The sequence below is a fragment of the Capricornis sumatraensis genome, chromosome 2 (assembly GCF_032405125.1).
Source record: "Capricornis sumatraensis isolate serow.1 chromosome 2, serow.2, whole genome shotgun sequence".
In the NCBI taxonomy this organism is placed as follows: Eukaryota; Metazoa; Chordata; class Mammalia; order Artiodactyla; family Bovidae; genus Capricornis; species Capricornis sumatraensis.
This window is the reverse complement of record NC_091070.1, coordinates 109,002,441-109,017,545: the sequence shown is the minus strand read 5'-3', so window position 1 is coordinate 109,017,545 and position 15,105 is coordinate 109,002,441. Positions and strand designations below refer to the sequence as shown.

The following is a 15,105-nucleotide window of genomic DNA, read 5'->3' as shown; positions in this document are numbered from 1 at the left end:
TTAGCCACCTGGGGGAGTTGATGACCCCCTCCCCAAGAGCAGGATTCTGGTCTCCAACAGACTGAAGCAGCTACCTGAAGTGGAGTCCAACATGTTGATTAAAACTGAACCTGTGTTTGTTTAAGGTGACCATAGGACTTTTTATTACCTAAGTGTTCCCAGAGAAGTCAAAGGACCTGCCCAGGTTTTCATATGGGAGCAAGAAAAGACAATGCTCACTCCCCTCACCCCCTGCAAATACAGGATTGTTCGTCCCCCAAATGCAGGGGCATTGGTAGGAAAAATAAAGATGCTTGATGATTACAGCCCTGAAGCACCCTGTTCGACTTGACAGTTACAAGGACATTATCAAAGTAAGATTCATCTGTCAGTGTGGGCTTGATAGATCTGTGGGAGAGAGGCCAATAGAGCTGGTATGGGGCATTTGCAATACGCTAGGGGTGGTGAGGCTGGAGGAGGCAGAGGAAGTACTAGGGAAAATACGGAAAATACTAAGCACCAAGTTCACAACATCAGCATGCAGTTTTCTTGCCAAAAAAGGTGAACCCGAACCTAATCAAGCCTTCAGAGCTAACGTCCATTTAAAGGAAAAAGAAGGAAGAGAGGAATAAATTAAATGATACCTGAAGGAAGCAATCAGATAAGGTCAGAAAGTGATGTTCTGCAAAAACCCAACATGATTTTTCTCAGCAAATCAGGCATGAAAGAAAGAGGACAGAACAGGAAGAAACTATTCTAGGCTAAAAGATCTAACTGGACCTCAGTTAATGGTAACATAGCGATATTGGTTTTCTATGATTACATAAGATATTAATATTAGGGAAACTGAGTGAAGAGTATTTGGGAACTCTCTGTACTAACTTTGCAACTTTTTCGTAACTCTTCAGTTTCAGTTCAGTAGCTCAGTCGTGTCTGACTCTTTGCGACCCCATGAATCGCAGCACACCAGGCCTCCCTGTCCACCACTCAAACTCACATCCATCGAGTCGGTGATGCCATCCAGCCATCTCATTCTCTGTCATTCCCTTTTCCTCCTGCCCTCAATCCCTCCCAGCATTAGGGTCTTTTCCAATGAGTCAACTCTTCACATGAGGTGGCCAAAGTACTGACTGGAGCTTCAGCTTCAGCATCATTCCCTCCAAAGAACACCCAGGGCTGATCTCCTTCAGAATGGACTGGTTGGATCTCTTTGCAGTCCAAGGGACTCTCAAGAGTCTTCTCCAACACCACAGTTCAAAAGCATCAATTCTTTGGCACTCAGCTTTCTTCACAGTCCAACTCTCACATCCATACATGACTACGGGAAAAACCATAGCCTTGACTAGACGGACCTTTGTTGGCAAAGTAATGTCTCTGCTTTTGAATATACTATCTAGGTTGGTCATAACTTTCCTTCCAAGGAGTAAGCGTCTTTTACTTTCATGGCTGCAATCACCATCTGCAGTGATTTTGGAGCCCCCCAAAAAAACAAAGTCTGACACTGTTTCCACTGTTTCCCCATCTATTTCCCATGAAGAGATGGGACCAGATACCATGATCTTAGTTTTCTGAATGTTGAGCTTTAAGCCAACTTTTTCACTCTCCTCTTTCACTTTCATCAAGAGGCTTTTTAGTTCCTCTTCACTTTCTGCCAGAAGGGTGGTGTCATCTGGTGCATAAGTGAGGTTATTGATATTTTTCCTGGCAATCTTGATTCCAGCTGTGCTTCTTCCAGACCAGCGTTTCTCATGATGTACTCTGCATATAAGTTAAATAAGCAGGGTGACAATATACAGCCTTGACGTACTCCTTTTCCTATTTGGAACCAGTCTGTTGTTCCATGTCCAGTTCTAACTGTTGCTTCCTGACCTGCATACAGATTTCTCAAGAGGCAGGTCAGGTGGTCTGGTATTCCCATCTCTTTCAGAATTTTTCACAGTTTATTGTGATCCACATAGTCAAAGGCTTTGGCCTAGTCAATAAAGCAGAAATAGATGTTTTTCTGGAACTCTCTTGCTATTTCAATGATCCAGCAGATGTTGGCAATTTGATCTCTGGTTCCTCTGCCTTTTCTAAAACCACTTTGAACATCTGGAAGTTCACGGTTCACATATTGCTGAAGCCTGGCTTGGAGAATTTTGAGCATTACTTTACTAGCGTGTGAGATGAGTGCCAAGCCATTGTGTGGTAGTTTGAGCATTCTTTGGCATTGCCTTTCTTTGGGATTGGAATGAAAACTGACCTTCTCCAGTCCTGTGGCCACTGCTGAGTTTTCCATATTTGCTGGCATATTGAATGCAGCACTTTCACAGCATCATCTTTCAGGATTTAAAGTAGCTCTACTGGAATTCCATCACCTCCACTAGCTTTGTTCGTAGTGATGCTTCCTAAGGCCCACTTGACTTCACATTCCAGGATGTCTGGCTCTAGGTGAGTGATCACACCATCGTGATTATCTGGGTTGTGAAGATCATTTTTGTACAGTTCTTCTGTGTATTCTTGCCACCTCTTCTTAATATCTTCTGCTTCTGTTACGTCCATACCATTTCTGTCCTTTATCGAGCACATCTTTGCATGAAATATTCCCTTGGTATCTCTAATTTTCTTGAAGAGATCTCTAGTCTTTCCCATTTTATTTTTTTCCTCTATTTCTTTGCCTATCACTAAGGAAAGCTTTCTTGTCTCTCCTTGCTATTCTTTGGAACTCTGCATTGAAATGGGTATATCTTTCCTTTTCTACTTTGCTTTTCATTTCCTTTCTTTTCACAGCTATTTGTAAGGCCTCCTCAGACAGCCATTTTGCTTTTTTGTATTTCTTTTTCTTGGGGATGGTCTTGATCCCTGTCTCCTGTACAATGTCACGAACCTCAGTCCATTGTTCATCAGGCACTCGGTCTATCAGACCTAGACCCTTAAATCTATTTCTCACTTTCACTGTATAATCATAAGGGATTTGATTTAGGTCATACCTGAATGGTCTAGTGGTTTTCCCCACTTTCTTCAATGACAATAAGGAGTTATGATCTGAGCCAGAGTCAGCTCCCAGTCTTCTTTTTGCTGCCTCTATTGAGCTTCTCCATCTTTGGCTGCAAAGAATATAATCAATCTGATTTTGGTGTTGACCATCTGGTGATGTCCATGTGTAGAGTCTTCTCTTGTGTTGTTGGAAGAGGGTGTTTTCTATGACCAGTGCATTCTCTTGGCAGAACTCTCTTATGCCTTTTGCCCTACTTCATTTTGTACTCCAAGGCCAAATTTGCCTGTTACTCCAGGTGTTTCTTGACTTCCTACTTTTGTATTCCAGTCCCCTATAATGAAAAGGACATTTTTTGGGGGGGTGTTAGTTCAAAAGGTCTTGTAGGTCTTCATAGAACCGTTCAACTTCAGCTTCTTCAGCATTACTGGTCGGGCATAGCCTTGGATTACCGTGATATTGAATGGTTTGCCTTGGAAACAAACAGAGATCATTCTGTCGTTTTTGAGACTGCATCCAAGTACTGCATTTTGGACTCTTTTGTTGACTCTGATGGCTACTCCATTTCTTCTGAGGGATTCCTGCCTTCAGTAGTAGGTGTAATGGTCATCTGAGTTAAATTCACCCATTCCAGTCCATTTTAGTTCGCTGATTCCTAGAATGTTGATGTTCACTCTTGCCATCTCCTGTTTGACCACTTCCAATTTGCCTTGATTCATGGACCTAACATTCCAAGTTCCTATGCAATATTGCTCTTTACAGCATTGGACCTTGCTTCTATCACCAGTCACATCCACAACTGGGTGTTATTTTTGCTTTGGCTCCATCCCTTCATTTTTCTCTCCAGTAGCATATTGGGCACCTACCGACCTGGGGAGTTCATCTTTCAATGTCCTATCTTTTTGCCTTTTCATACTGTTCATTGGGCTCTCAAGGCAAGAATACTGAAGTGGTTTGCCATTCCCTTCTCCAGTGGACCACATTCTGTCAGACCTCTCCACCATGACCCATCTGTCTTGGGTGGCCCCACACGGTATGGCTTAGTTTCATTGAGTTAGACAAGGCTGTGGTCCATGTGATCAGATTGGCTAGTTGTTTGTGATTGTGGCTTCAGTCCATCTGCCCTCTGATGTCCTGTCTCAGAGCCTACCGTCTTACTTGGGTTTCTCTTACCTTGGACGTGGGGTACCTCCGCTCCTGCACCATCGAAACCACCGCTCCTGTGCCACTGAGTGATCTGATTCAGAGGTCCAAATGTACAAGACATTGTTGACACAACTAGGGAAATTGAATGAGAGCTGGTTTTACTGATTTTATGAAATTATTGTTAACCTTGTTACATTGAGGTTATGTAGGAAAATGTCCTTCTTTCAAAATATGCCTACTGAAGTAAGTTTGGGTAAAATTTTATGATGTTCTTGAAATATTTTAGGCAAATTTTTTTTAAGTTGAAGCAAATATAATGAAATATTGATAATTATTATATTCTTGATGTTGGGGCTATGGGGGTTCATTATACTTTCCTATGTATTTTTCTGGCTGAAAATTGTCAGTCCCAATAAAAGCACAATAAAGTCACAATAAAAGCTATTGTGTGCTGTTTTTGCCTTGTGCTTTGGGTGTTATTTCATTACATCCCCAAATAGCCAATAAAAGACAGACCCCTTACTGAGGGCTCAGAGAAGTTCAGTGTTTTTTCCAAGATCACACAGCCAGAACAAAGCAGAGCAGATATTTGTCCACAAACATCCATTGTCTCCCAAAAGTGCCTCAGGTGGAAGGAAAGTATCTTGGAGGGGCGGCAAAATTAAGAAAGGAGCCTTAAACTTATATCCCAGAGACCAGGAGACCATCAGGGAAGTCAAGAGGAGAAGCTGGCTCAAGACATTTAAATGAGGACTTTGGCTAGTGTTTTCCACTTGCTTCTACTTGCACTGCCTTGTTCTAATCTTCCATGAATCTATCCTCCTTACAGGCTGTGTGTCCTCCTTTTCTGAGGCCATGTGAATGCCAAGTTGGGGAATCAGAACTGAGACCGAGGTCTTGGAGAGTCTCCTGCAGCAGACATCCCTATTCCCTTGGTGATTTGTTGTTATTGTTTAGTCTCTAAGTTGTATCCGAGTCTTTGTGATCCCAAGGACTGTAGCCTGCCAGGCTCTTCCATCCATGGGATTTCCCAGGCCAGGTTCCTGGAAAGGGTTGCCATCTCCTTCTCCAGGGAACCTTCCCACCCCAGGGATCAAACTCATGTCTCCTGCATTGAAAGGCGGATTCTTTACCACTTACCCACCAGGAAGCCCTCCCTTGGTGATAGCGCAAAACAGGGCTGCATGCCATCACCCGGTTGTGTCCAGGCGTGTGAGCGCATCACGCGGCCACAGAATACATGTGCTCGTTGCCCGGGGGCTGGGTTGGCTGTGGGGGCCTCGGCAGCCACACCCAGAGCCTGGAGGCTCACTGCTCTGGGCTGATGCTGCTGAGCGGGGCTGCTACAGGGCGTTGGCTGGTCCCGGCCCTGCTGTCAGCCTCTAGAGGTCTGCGTGCTCAGTCCTGCCACCTTCTGCTTCTGTCCAAATGTCCCCATATCGCAGAGGCTTTCTCTGACCTGCCTACACAAGAAGCCACTCCCTCTCTTCCTCCTGTGTTTCTCTATATTCTTTTCCTGCTCTATTTTTGCCACCCATCATAACACGCATCAATACATTCCTTTTCTCTCCCCCGCTTCAGAATATAAGATTCCTGAGCTCAGGGACTTTGTCTTGGTCACTCAGGTTCCCCAGTGGGGGCTCCATGAATATTTGTTGAATGCTGATAAGTCGCTTCAGTTGTGTCCGACTCTGTGCGACCTCATAGACGGCAGCCCGCAAGGCTCCCCCGTCCCTGGGATTCTCCAGGCAAGAACACAGGAGTGGGTTGCCATTTCCTTCTCCAATGCATGAAAGTGAAAAGTGAAAGGGAAGTCGCTCAGTCGTGTCCAACTTGTAGCAATCCCATGCTCCTCCACCCATGGGATATTCCAGGCAAGAGTATTGGAGTGGGGTGCCATCGCCTTCTTCTCTCGTTGAATGGATACATGTAAAATGCAAAAATAATGTATAAATTGTTAGTCCAATTTTTCTCCACTTTTGAAAATGATACTGTTGGAAAATACTTTAATAGGAAAACAAAAGTAAATCTATTTTCCTATTAGTATCAAGCAATTAAAATGCCCAGGTTAATAATTCAAAAAAACACGCATGTATCCACATGTTCATTGCAGCTTTATTTATAATAGCCACAACATGGAATCAACCTAGATGACCACTGACAGATGAATGGATAAAGAAGTTGTGGTACATATATACAATGGAATATTACTCAGCCATAAAAGGGATGAATGTGTCAGTTGAACAGAAGTGGATCAACTTAGTGCCTATTATACAGAGAGAAGTAAGTCAGAAAAAGAAAAACAAGTATCATATATTAATGCATATGTATGGAATCTAGAAAAATTGCACTGATGAACCTATTTGCAGGGCAGGACTAGAGACAGAACAGACTTGTGGAAACAGTGAGGGTAGGGAGCAGAGGGGGTGGGGCGAATTGAGACATATGTTACCATATGCAAAATAGATAGCTCGTGGAAAGCTGCTGTCAACCTGGTGCTCTGTGACAACCTAGAGGGGTGGGCGGGAGGACGGGCTGGGTGGAAGGGAGGTCCAAGAGGGCGGGGACATACGTATACCTACGGCGGATTCGCGCTGTTGAGCAGTAGAAACCAGCTGGACGTTGTAAAGCAATTATCCTCCAATTAAAAATAAATTTTTAAAAAATGCCCCAGGTTAGGTGAGGGGTTATAAAGCTCAGAGAAGACTTGGCAAATCTGGGAGCTGGACGATCCCCCTTCATTTCGCAGATGAGGGAAAGGCCAGGAGGGTTGGTACCTACCTGGCTATTTGTCTGCCTCTTCAACTTTCTGAAAAACTCATTCTCTAATTCTTCATGTTTCTGAAACTCAGTCCCATGATGAGAAAGCTGCTCGGAGAAGACCTGGATGTGCTCAGGGGAACTGTTTCCGACCACCCAGCTTCAGGCCTGAGGTCCCCCCTTCTGCTGCTTCCTCCTTCCAGTGTGTGGGAGGTACCTGGGGAGCAGATCCTCACCTGGCCTGAGTGAGGCAAGTAGATCGCCCAGACAGGCTGCAGCTGGCATCCCTGGGGCTGTTTCTCATGGCCCCTGGCGCTCCCAGCAGGGAGAGCTCCCTGATGACTGACAGAGGGGTGGGAGGAGCTCAGAGGAGCCAGGGCAGGAAAACTGATGCTCGGGTAAGGAGCCACATGAGTGTCCACGTGGGAGCCTGATCCCAGAGTCACCGAGGAGGTGGGCAGCTGCCTTCTTACCTGCTGACCAGCCCTGTCCAGAGCCCGAGGATCCAGGCCGTGGACGCTTACTCCTTTGGCATAGGTGATACAGCTGCCTGGCCCTTGCTCTGCCGCTCCTGCCTCTCGGCTCCTCAGCCCAGGTTCTGGCTTTTCAGGGCACATGGCTAATGTCCTAGGACCCCTACACCTGCACCTTTGAGCCAGGCCTCCCAGAACAAATTATTTTCCATAGCAGCTGGGGCCCTTCCTGGTCCCTGCCCACATCCTACTGATCCCCATTGCTTGTTCCTAAGGCTTACCCCTGAAGGCCAGTCTGCCCTGGAAACTTGAAGTCTGAGACCTTCCTTTCTCGACATGGCAGGGCAGCCCAACCCTCAGGAGGTTGATGCAGAGACCTGAGGAGTGGGCAGATTGGGAGGTCCTGGCATCATCTGAATAAAGCAAAGTGCCTAGGCTGTGGTTCAGGCACAGAGAGGAAGGGGGCACACAACCAGCACGGGCCTCTGGGCCACCCAGCAGCGAGGTCCCAGGAGGGCTGAGTGTCTGGAAGTCTGGAAGTCTGGTATACATGTGTACATGCTAAGTCGTGTCTGATTCTTGCGACCCCATGGACTGTAGCCTGCCAGGCTCCTCTGTCCATAGGATTTTCCAGGCAAGAGTACTGGAGTGGGTTGCCATTTCCTCCTCCAGGGCATCTTCCTGACCCAGGGATCAAACCTGCATCTCCTACATCTCCTGCGTTGGCAGGCAGATTCTTTACCACTGAGCCACCCGGGAAGTCTGGCAACTGTAAATGTATCACTTTACATAGATGGATGGGTGTGTGTGCGGGGTGGTGGATGGCTGGCTGGATAGATAGATGAACATTTCCATAAGATGTGAGCTCCCCACCAGCGACTCTCCTGGGGGCGTACCCCATTCCCTCAGAGCAGCCCAACCTGGGGCTTATGCTGACTCTGCTACAGTTTCCAACCGGGGCCTGACAGAAGGGCCAGAGTCTAGGTAGGCAATGCTTCTCTCTCCTCTAGCTGGGCAAGGCCTCTGGGCGTGGGCAACTCTACCCCCATTATCGTCCATCAAAGTCTTTTTGAACCCCAGACATACCAGCTTGTAAGCCCTGCTGCTGCCTCCAAGCCTGATAGGCACTAGCATCTGTTCCGGAGAATTTGACTGAAACAGCCGCAAGACAAAGTGAAGCCATTTGGATTTTCCTTATTTAGAATGGTCTAAGTGGAGGAAGCTGCTAGCGGGGTGGGGGTGGAAGCCACCCACTGTGCCAAGAGGTATAGGCCGCAGGGGATGACTGCGGGTGGGGAAGGGGAGGTGTCTGTGCATGAGGACTCAGCAGGCAGCGCTGCTCCCTCTGTGGGGGTGGAGATAGAGATGGTGCAGCGTGGGCACAGTGTGGTGACCTGACTGTCTTCCCACATCACTCTTGGGTTCTGCCTACCACCCGCAACCTCAGGAGAAAGATGTCCCTCCACGGCCAGGACCAACAAGAGTTACAGCCAGGCCCCCCAGGCTCCATGGAAAGGGAAACACTCGAGCACTCTGTCTCTGTAACTGCCTGGGGTGCTGGTCCCAAGGCCTGTGGCTCCCACCCCTTTGATGGTGTCTGGGAACGGCTACCCAGCACGGTCTGGGGTGGGTGGCTGGGGCTGGCGGGGATGGCATAGAGGGCTTTGGAGGACCAGGCGGCGCTGACACTGAAGCCGACCTGCTCCGTGATCACCTCGGCCAGCATCCGGTTGTCAGTGGGCTTGTCTCTGCCCAGGCTTCCGTCCCGATTTGTGTCACGTGGAGGAAGGGCGTGCTTGTGGGCAGCAGGCTCTTAGACACATGCACGGGGAGGGATGGCAGGTCCACCCAGGCCCCTCAGGGGCCTTGTTTCAGAAGAAGGCCCTTCCCCTACTGGGGAAGCTGGGAAGGAAGGCTGGTTCAATGTGGATGTTCAGGATGGGCAGAGGAGAGGACTGTGGGGAAGGGGGAAATTGATTGTTTGTAAGCTTCTTAAGAAGTACAGGGCGAAGGTCACACTCAGCTTTATATTTTCAATGGTGCCAACCACCAGACCACGTGGAGGGAGACGAAGGACTGAACAGGTCCCTACATCTTGGGTGATGACTAGAGAAAAAGCCGAACAGATCAAGGAAGCTGGTGTGACGGTGGAAGAGCCAGGGAGGGGTCAGTGCCACAGAGCAAGTGCCGTAGGGGTCAGCTCATTCCAAATCCCACCCCCGGCCCCCCAACGGAGCCCCACAATTAGGAGGGAGAGGAGCTGCCTGGGAGCAGCTCAGCATGAGGATGGTTCTGTGAGACACAGACTCATCTCCTTCTGGGGGAGGCGTATAATCCTGTCAGACATAGCCGTGCTAAACAAAAACGCATTTGGGGTGATTTTTAATTTCTTCTTTATTTTTTAAAAAAGCATTTTTTATGGTTTTTTTTTTTTCCTTCAAAAACTTCTCCAATACATAAAAAAAATTTCCCGCCGCTTAGCACTTCTTTCTTGCCTCCTTCTCTCCTGCTCCTGGTGCCATCTGCCTACAAGACCCTGATGACGAAACCTTCTCAGATGGAGATCAGGAAGCTGGAGGGGGTTGAGGGTTTGAAGGAAGGTGGTTACTGGTCAAAAGGAGAAGTTGATTTGCACAAAAATATAAACCATGGAGGGTGAGACCAGCACATACAAGAACGGATTGATCTACAATCCACATAGAAAAAAATAGACCCAAATTGTCATTTTACATTTGCAATATTATACAAAATAATATATATTTTTTAAACAACACATGCACACACACACACACACACACACACAAACACACACAAACACACACAAGGTGCCAGTAGCCCCTCTGCACTTCTGCTTGTGGGGACAGGGGTGTCAGTAGGCAAAGATGACGTGATAGGTGACCTGGTGGCCGTTGTCCCAGGCATAGAGCAGGCGGTCCTTGGGGTTGTAGTCTATCTGGGTGGTGTAGGAGTACTCATTCTCAAACAGCAGCCTGGGAACGATCTGGGTGTTGGTGTGGGTGTCGAAGGCGTAGGAGATGTTGGCGTTGCGCTGGTTGTGGCTGTCCACCGCGTACAGCACCCCGCAGATGACAAAGCAGTTGCCGTAGAGGTTCCTCCGGAGCCCCGTGCGCCACGTGGTCTCCTTCTGCGTGCTCAGGTCCACGGCATTGAGCTTGCTCAGCACGATGACCTCCTGGCTGAAGCCCTCGTCGTCCAGGGCCGGGTAGATGAGCCACAGCCCATTCTCGTCCACAGCAAAGTCCACGTCCGAGTGGCCCTGCCACCGCCAGGGCGTGGCCTCCTCATAGGCTACGTCGTGGAGCATGGCCCAGGCGGCCACGTAGCGCTGCTTCAGGTCGTACTTGATGATGTTGCGGGTGAAGGCCCGGTTGTAGTAGAAGGCACCGTTGTACACCACGTGGCCCGTGCCAATCCAGCTGTAGGGGAGCTTGTAGGAATTGCTCCAGCGACCTGTGGGCAGTGAGAAGGCGGGAGGCTTCAGGGCGATGGTGGTGACAGCCGCCAGGCGGGGAGGGCGGGGGGGCATCCCAAAGGGAGGGGATGCGCCATGGGCTTGGGGTCTGGAGCCCTGGGTTTGTGTCTTGGCTCTGCCACTTCCTACTTGTGTGAGGCACCCTCATCTGTCATTTATAAATGACAATTCCCGCTCCCCTCATTGAGCTACTACAAGGATCCAGATGCTAACATACACGAACATGGTTTGTAAACAGTCAAGGGCCACGGGAAAGGGAAGATGTATCACTGCTGTCTTCTGGACCGGACTTCAGGTTATCCCATGTCTCAGGGGCTGGAAGATGAAAGGGGGTATGGAAGAGGGACATCCTGTTGCTAGAAGTGCCTTTTACCATCAGAAGAAGGTTTTGCCCTTCTTACCCACTGTCTCCACCTCGGGTGATCTGGTCATGTTTAAAACAGAGGACAGCGGGGAAGGAAGACCCTCCCTTGAGCTGGACCTGTAGCGCATACCTTGTTTGAAGTTCTCCAGGTTCCGGAACTCTACCAGGGTGTTGCCATAGTAATAGTTGGTTACGTAAATCCGCTCATCTTTGGCCAAGGGGTCCTTCATCCAGGCCCCCTCATTCCGCCCATACGTGTTCTGTGTAATCGGCCCTGTGATGGTGGAGAGGGTGTCCTTGCACCTTCCTGATGGGGGAGAGGGGGATGGAGGGGTTAGGCTGATCAAAGAATGCCCCACCCCTAGGACCCTTGCAGGCTGCCCGTCCTGGAGTCTGAACCCCTCCACAGGCTTCTACAGTCCTGGGTAACCAACCCACCACCAGATGTTTGCTCAGCACCCTCCCCTGCTGTTCGTCTCACCTATCCGAGGTGTGCTCAGCCACTCAATTGTGTCCGACTCTTTGGGACCCCGTGGGCTGTAGCCCACCAGGCTCCTCTGTCCATGGGATTCTTCGGGCAAGGATACTGGAGTCGGGTGCCATCTCTGACACCAAGAGATTTTCCCGACCCAGGGATCGAACCTGCATCTCATCTGTCTCCTGCATTGGCAGCCAGGCTCTTTGCCACTAGCACCACCAGGGAAGCTGCCTCTTTATCCTGTAGTCTACTCTTACGAAGCCGTCTACTGCCACCATCCTGGGCCACATTCATGCCACCACGCTTTGCTCCTGCTGACCTCTTCTCAGTCCTACAAACTCATCCCTCAGGGATCTAAGCTCCCATGTGCTTTTCTGACACCACTTTCTCCATCTGAAAAACCATTCTATCCCCCGCTGGATGGATCCTGCTCCCACAGTATCGTGAATGCACCTCTCTTATGGGACAGGTCCCCTTCTCTTTTGACAATGCTTGTGCATCTCTGTCCGGATTCAATGCCCATCCCCACCTCAAGCATGAACCCCAGGGGGAGGAGTGGCTGTCCCTTTTGTGTCCTTGCTCCTCAGAGCACAGTGTCTACAGGCTGTGGGCCCTGGGCAGCTGCTCTGAAACCTGGGTGAATACACGGCAGCACGAGAAAGCTGGCCAGAGGAGGGGACCCTGCCAGACCAGGAGCACAGAGCTTCCCAGCCACGGGGTGGCCCAAGGTGGTCGGCCCAGACAAGCAGCAGAGAGCAGGCCTGCCTGTGCAGTGGGCGCCAAGTCCCTGAGGCCCACCTGCTGGGCCCGAGAGAGCTGTCCTCAAGCCTACGCCCCTGTGAGCAGGGTGCCTGGACCCCATTCTGGGAATTGGAGAGGCCTGGGACCGAGTTCCCACATAACGAGCTTGTTCCGGGCTGTAGGAGCCTCCTTCAAAGGTCAGGTCTGCTTTAGCAGGACAGGCACTCTGCCATGCCCTCCTGAGTGACCCCCTGAGAAGTCCTCAAAGGCCACTAGAATCACGTGTGTGTGTGTGTGTGCTCAGTTGCTCAGTCGTGTTCGACTCTTTATGATCCCACAGACTGTAGCCCGCCAGGCCCCTCTGTCCATGGGATTCTCCAGGCAAGAATACTGGAGTGGGTTGCTGTTTCCTCCTCCAGGGGATCTTCCTGCCCAAGGGATCACAACCCCATCTCTTGCATCTCCTGCATTGGCAGGCGGATTCTCTACCACTGTGCCAGCTGCGAAGCACCATAGACATGCTGGGTTCTAAATCAAATCGAAAGCCTGCCTGCATGCTTACTATGCAGTATTATTATATTGAACATGGCCCCGAATGATACTAAAATAACGTGACCACTTACTGAGAGCATGTCTTTTTGCTCTTTTTGTCTCTGCACTAACGGGTTATGAAGGAGATGGGAAGAGAGGGATGTGGGAGGAGCTGATTAACCCAGCTTTTACAACTTCCTCCTCCTCTCTGGTGACTTAGATGATAAGAATCCGCCTACAATGTAGAAGACTTGGGTTCGATCCCTGGGTCAGGGAGATCCCCTGGAGAAGGGAATGGCTATGCACTCCAGTATTCTTATCAGGAGAATTCCATGGACAGAGAAACCTGCTGGGCTACAGTCCATGGGGTCACAGAGAGTCGGACATGAATGAGCAGCTAACACTTTGCCTTCACACTCTTCCTCCTGGCAGCTGGGACCAGCAGAGCACCCCCTCCCCATCACACTGGCTCACAGATGGGCAGCAGCGATGAGCGGGATCTGCCCCTGACACCCACACGGGACCAAAGAGCAGATTCAGGGCCCTCTCAACTCCAGGCCACCCCTGTTTCCAAACTGTTCCAATCTGTTCCATCCCTCCTGCTCCCCCATTAGTGGTCTGAGCTGGCAGGACGGGGCAGGCGCTGTGCCCTTGGCCCCGCGCCTGGGGCAGCCGGGCGTCTGAAAGCAGGATAAACATTGTTTCCCAGGCAGGCCGCACAGTTGGGTGCAATTGGCAGGGTTCAGGCATCTCTGTGTGGGGTTTATTAGGTCCTGGTCTGACAGAGAGGGGATGGTTTTGGTCTCTGTAAGACAAACAACAGAGCCTACCAGCCAAAGCCTCATTCCCCCACAACTGAGCTCATCTGCTCAAGACAATAAAACAGAAGAATCTGGCTGGGCCTGGGCAGCAGAGTTCTGATGGAAAATATCTCATTCCCTGGCGCTGAGTGGGACCCTGGCTGCCAGCGGAGAAGCTGTGCTTCCTCAGAACTAAGGTGAGCGCTAGCGTGCCATGCCCAGAGAGGGGCATTTTTACTTGCCCGCTTCCCCTGGAAAAGCCCAGTGAGGACCCAACTCTCTGCATCACAGGCAGACCCCGGCCAATACCCAGAGCCTCGCAAGTGGCTGGGAGAGGCCAGGAGTTTCTGTCAGGGGCTCTATGGCTATGCCACCTTCCTGCCCAGATGCGGAAACTGCAGATGAGCTCTTGGAAACTGGGACTCGTCTAAGCTTCAATGCACTGCATTGCCCCAGGCAGCTTCCAAACCCCTACAGGGTTCTGTCTCAGCACTAAGGCTCTGCGGTGATAGGGCCTTAATGTGAAGTTAGAGAACGTGCCCTCCCACCGATTTGCAGCCAGAGGTCTGGCATTGCTCTTGGTCCTGCTACACACCCCCGAGGGCTATGTTACAGAACCCTGAGGGCTGTGTTACAGAGCTTTCATTTCTTCCACAGAAAAACAAACAAAATATATGCCCTCCCTACATCATGAGCACACTTGGAGAATGCACTCTGATGATGGTATGGCAAGCTGAGTATTGTCTTCCAAAGGTATCCAACTCTTAATCCTGGAACCTGTGAACGGGACTATATATGGCAAAAGAGAGTTTGCCAACGTGATTACATCAGGGATGCTGTGATGGAGGGAGGCCAGGGGACGGGGGAGACTAGCCTGTGTTATTCAGAGGGGTCCTAATCACAGTCATAAGTATCCTCATAGTAGGGAGGCAGAGGGAGATTTGACTGCGGAAGAGGCAGCAACCTGAAGATGGAAGCAAAAGAAGGATGATGAGGAGGCCCCAAGCCAAGGAGTGCGGGCAGCCACCTGAGACTAGAAAAAGCAAAGACTGGACCATCCCTTGGAGCCTCAGGAAACAACCAGTCTCCTGACAGCTTGATTTTAGCCCTGAAAGACTCATTTCAGCCTTCTAGCCTCCAGAACATTCGAGAATAAATTTCTATTGTTTAAGCCATTAAGTTTGTGGTAATTTGTTACAGGAGGCATAGGAAACTAAAACAGATGGAGTCTGCTTCTGGAGTCAAGCATCTTTATTTCTGTAGGAAGAAGGGACACCCAGGACCTCAGGATGTATCACCATATGCCCTCAGACAGAGCAAATGCCAGCAACACACAGTCGGGTGCAGCACAGGCAGAAACAGAGTG

General features: G+C 49.8%; 1 protein-coding gene across 3 annotated transcripts in view; it reads right to left on the bottom strand.

The window, feature by feature from the left end:
* Positions 1-9,818: 9,818 nt before the first annotated feature.
* The window catches only part of OLFML2B (olfactomedin like 2B), a 47,824-nt gene continuing 42,537 nt past the window's right edge, over positions 9,819-15,105 (bottom strand). For all 3 annotated transcript variants that reach the window (XM_068963734.1, XM_068963735.1, XM_068963736.1), the window contains exons 7-8: positions 11,320-11,496; positions 9,819-10,803 (exon numbers count right to left, since the gene is read on the bottom strand). In XM_068963734.1, coding sequence (XP_068819835.1) covers positions 10,202-10,803; positions 11,320-11,496 — 779 coding nt within the window. In that variant the 3' untranslated portion in view covers positions 9,819-10,201. The remainder of the gene's footprint in view (positions 10,804-11,319; positions 11,497-15,105) is intronic.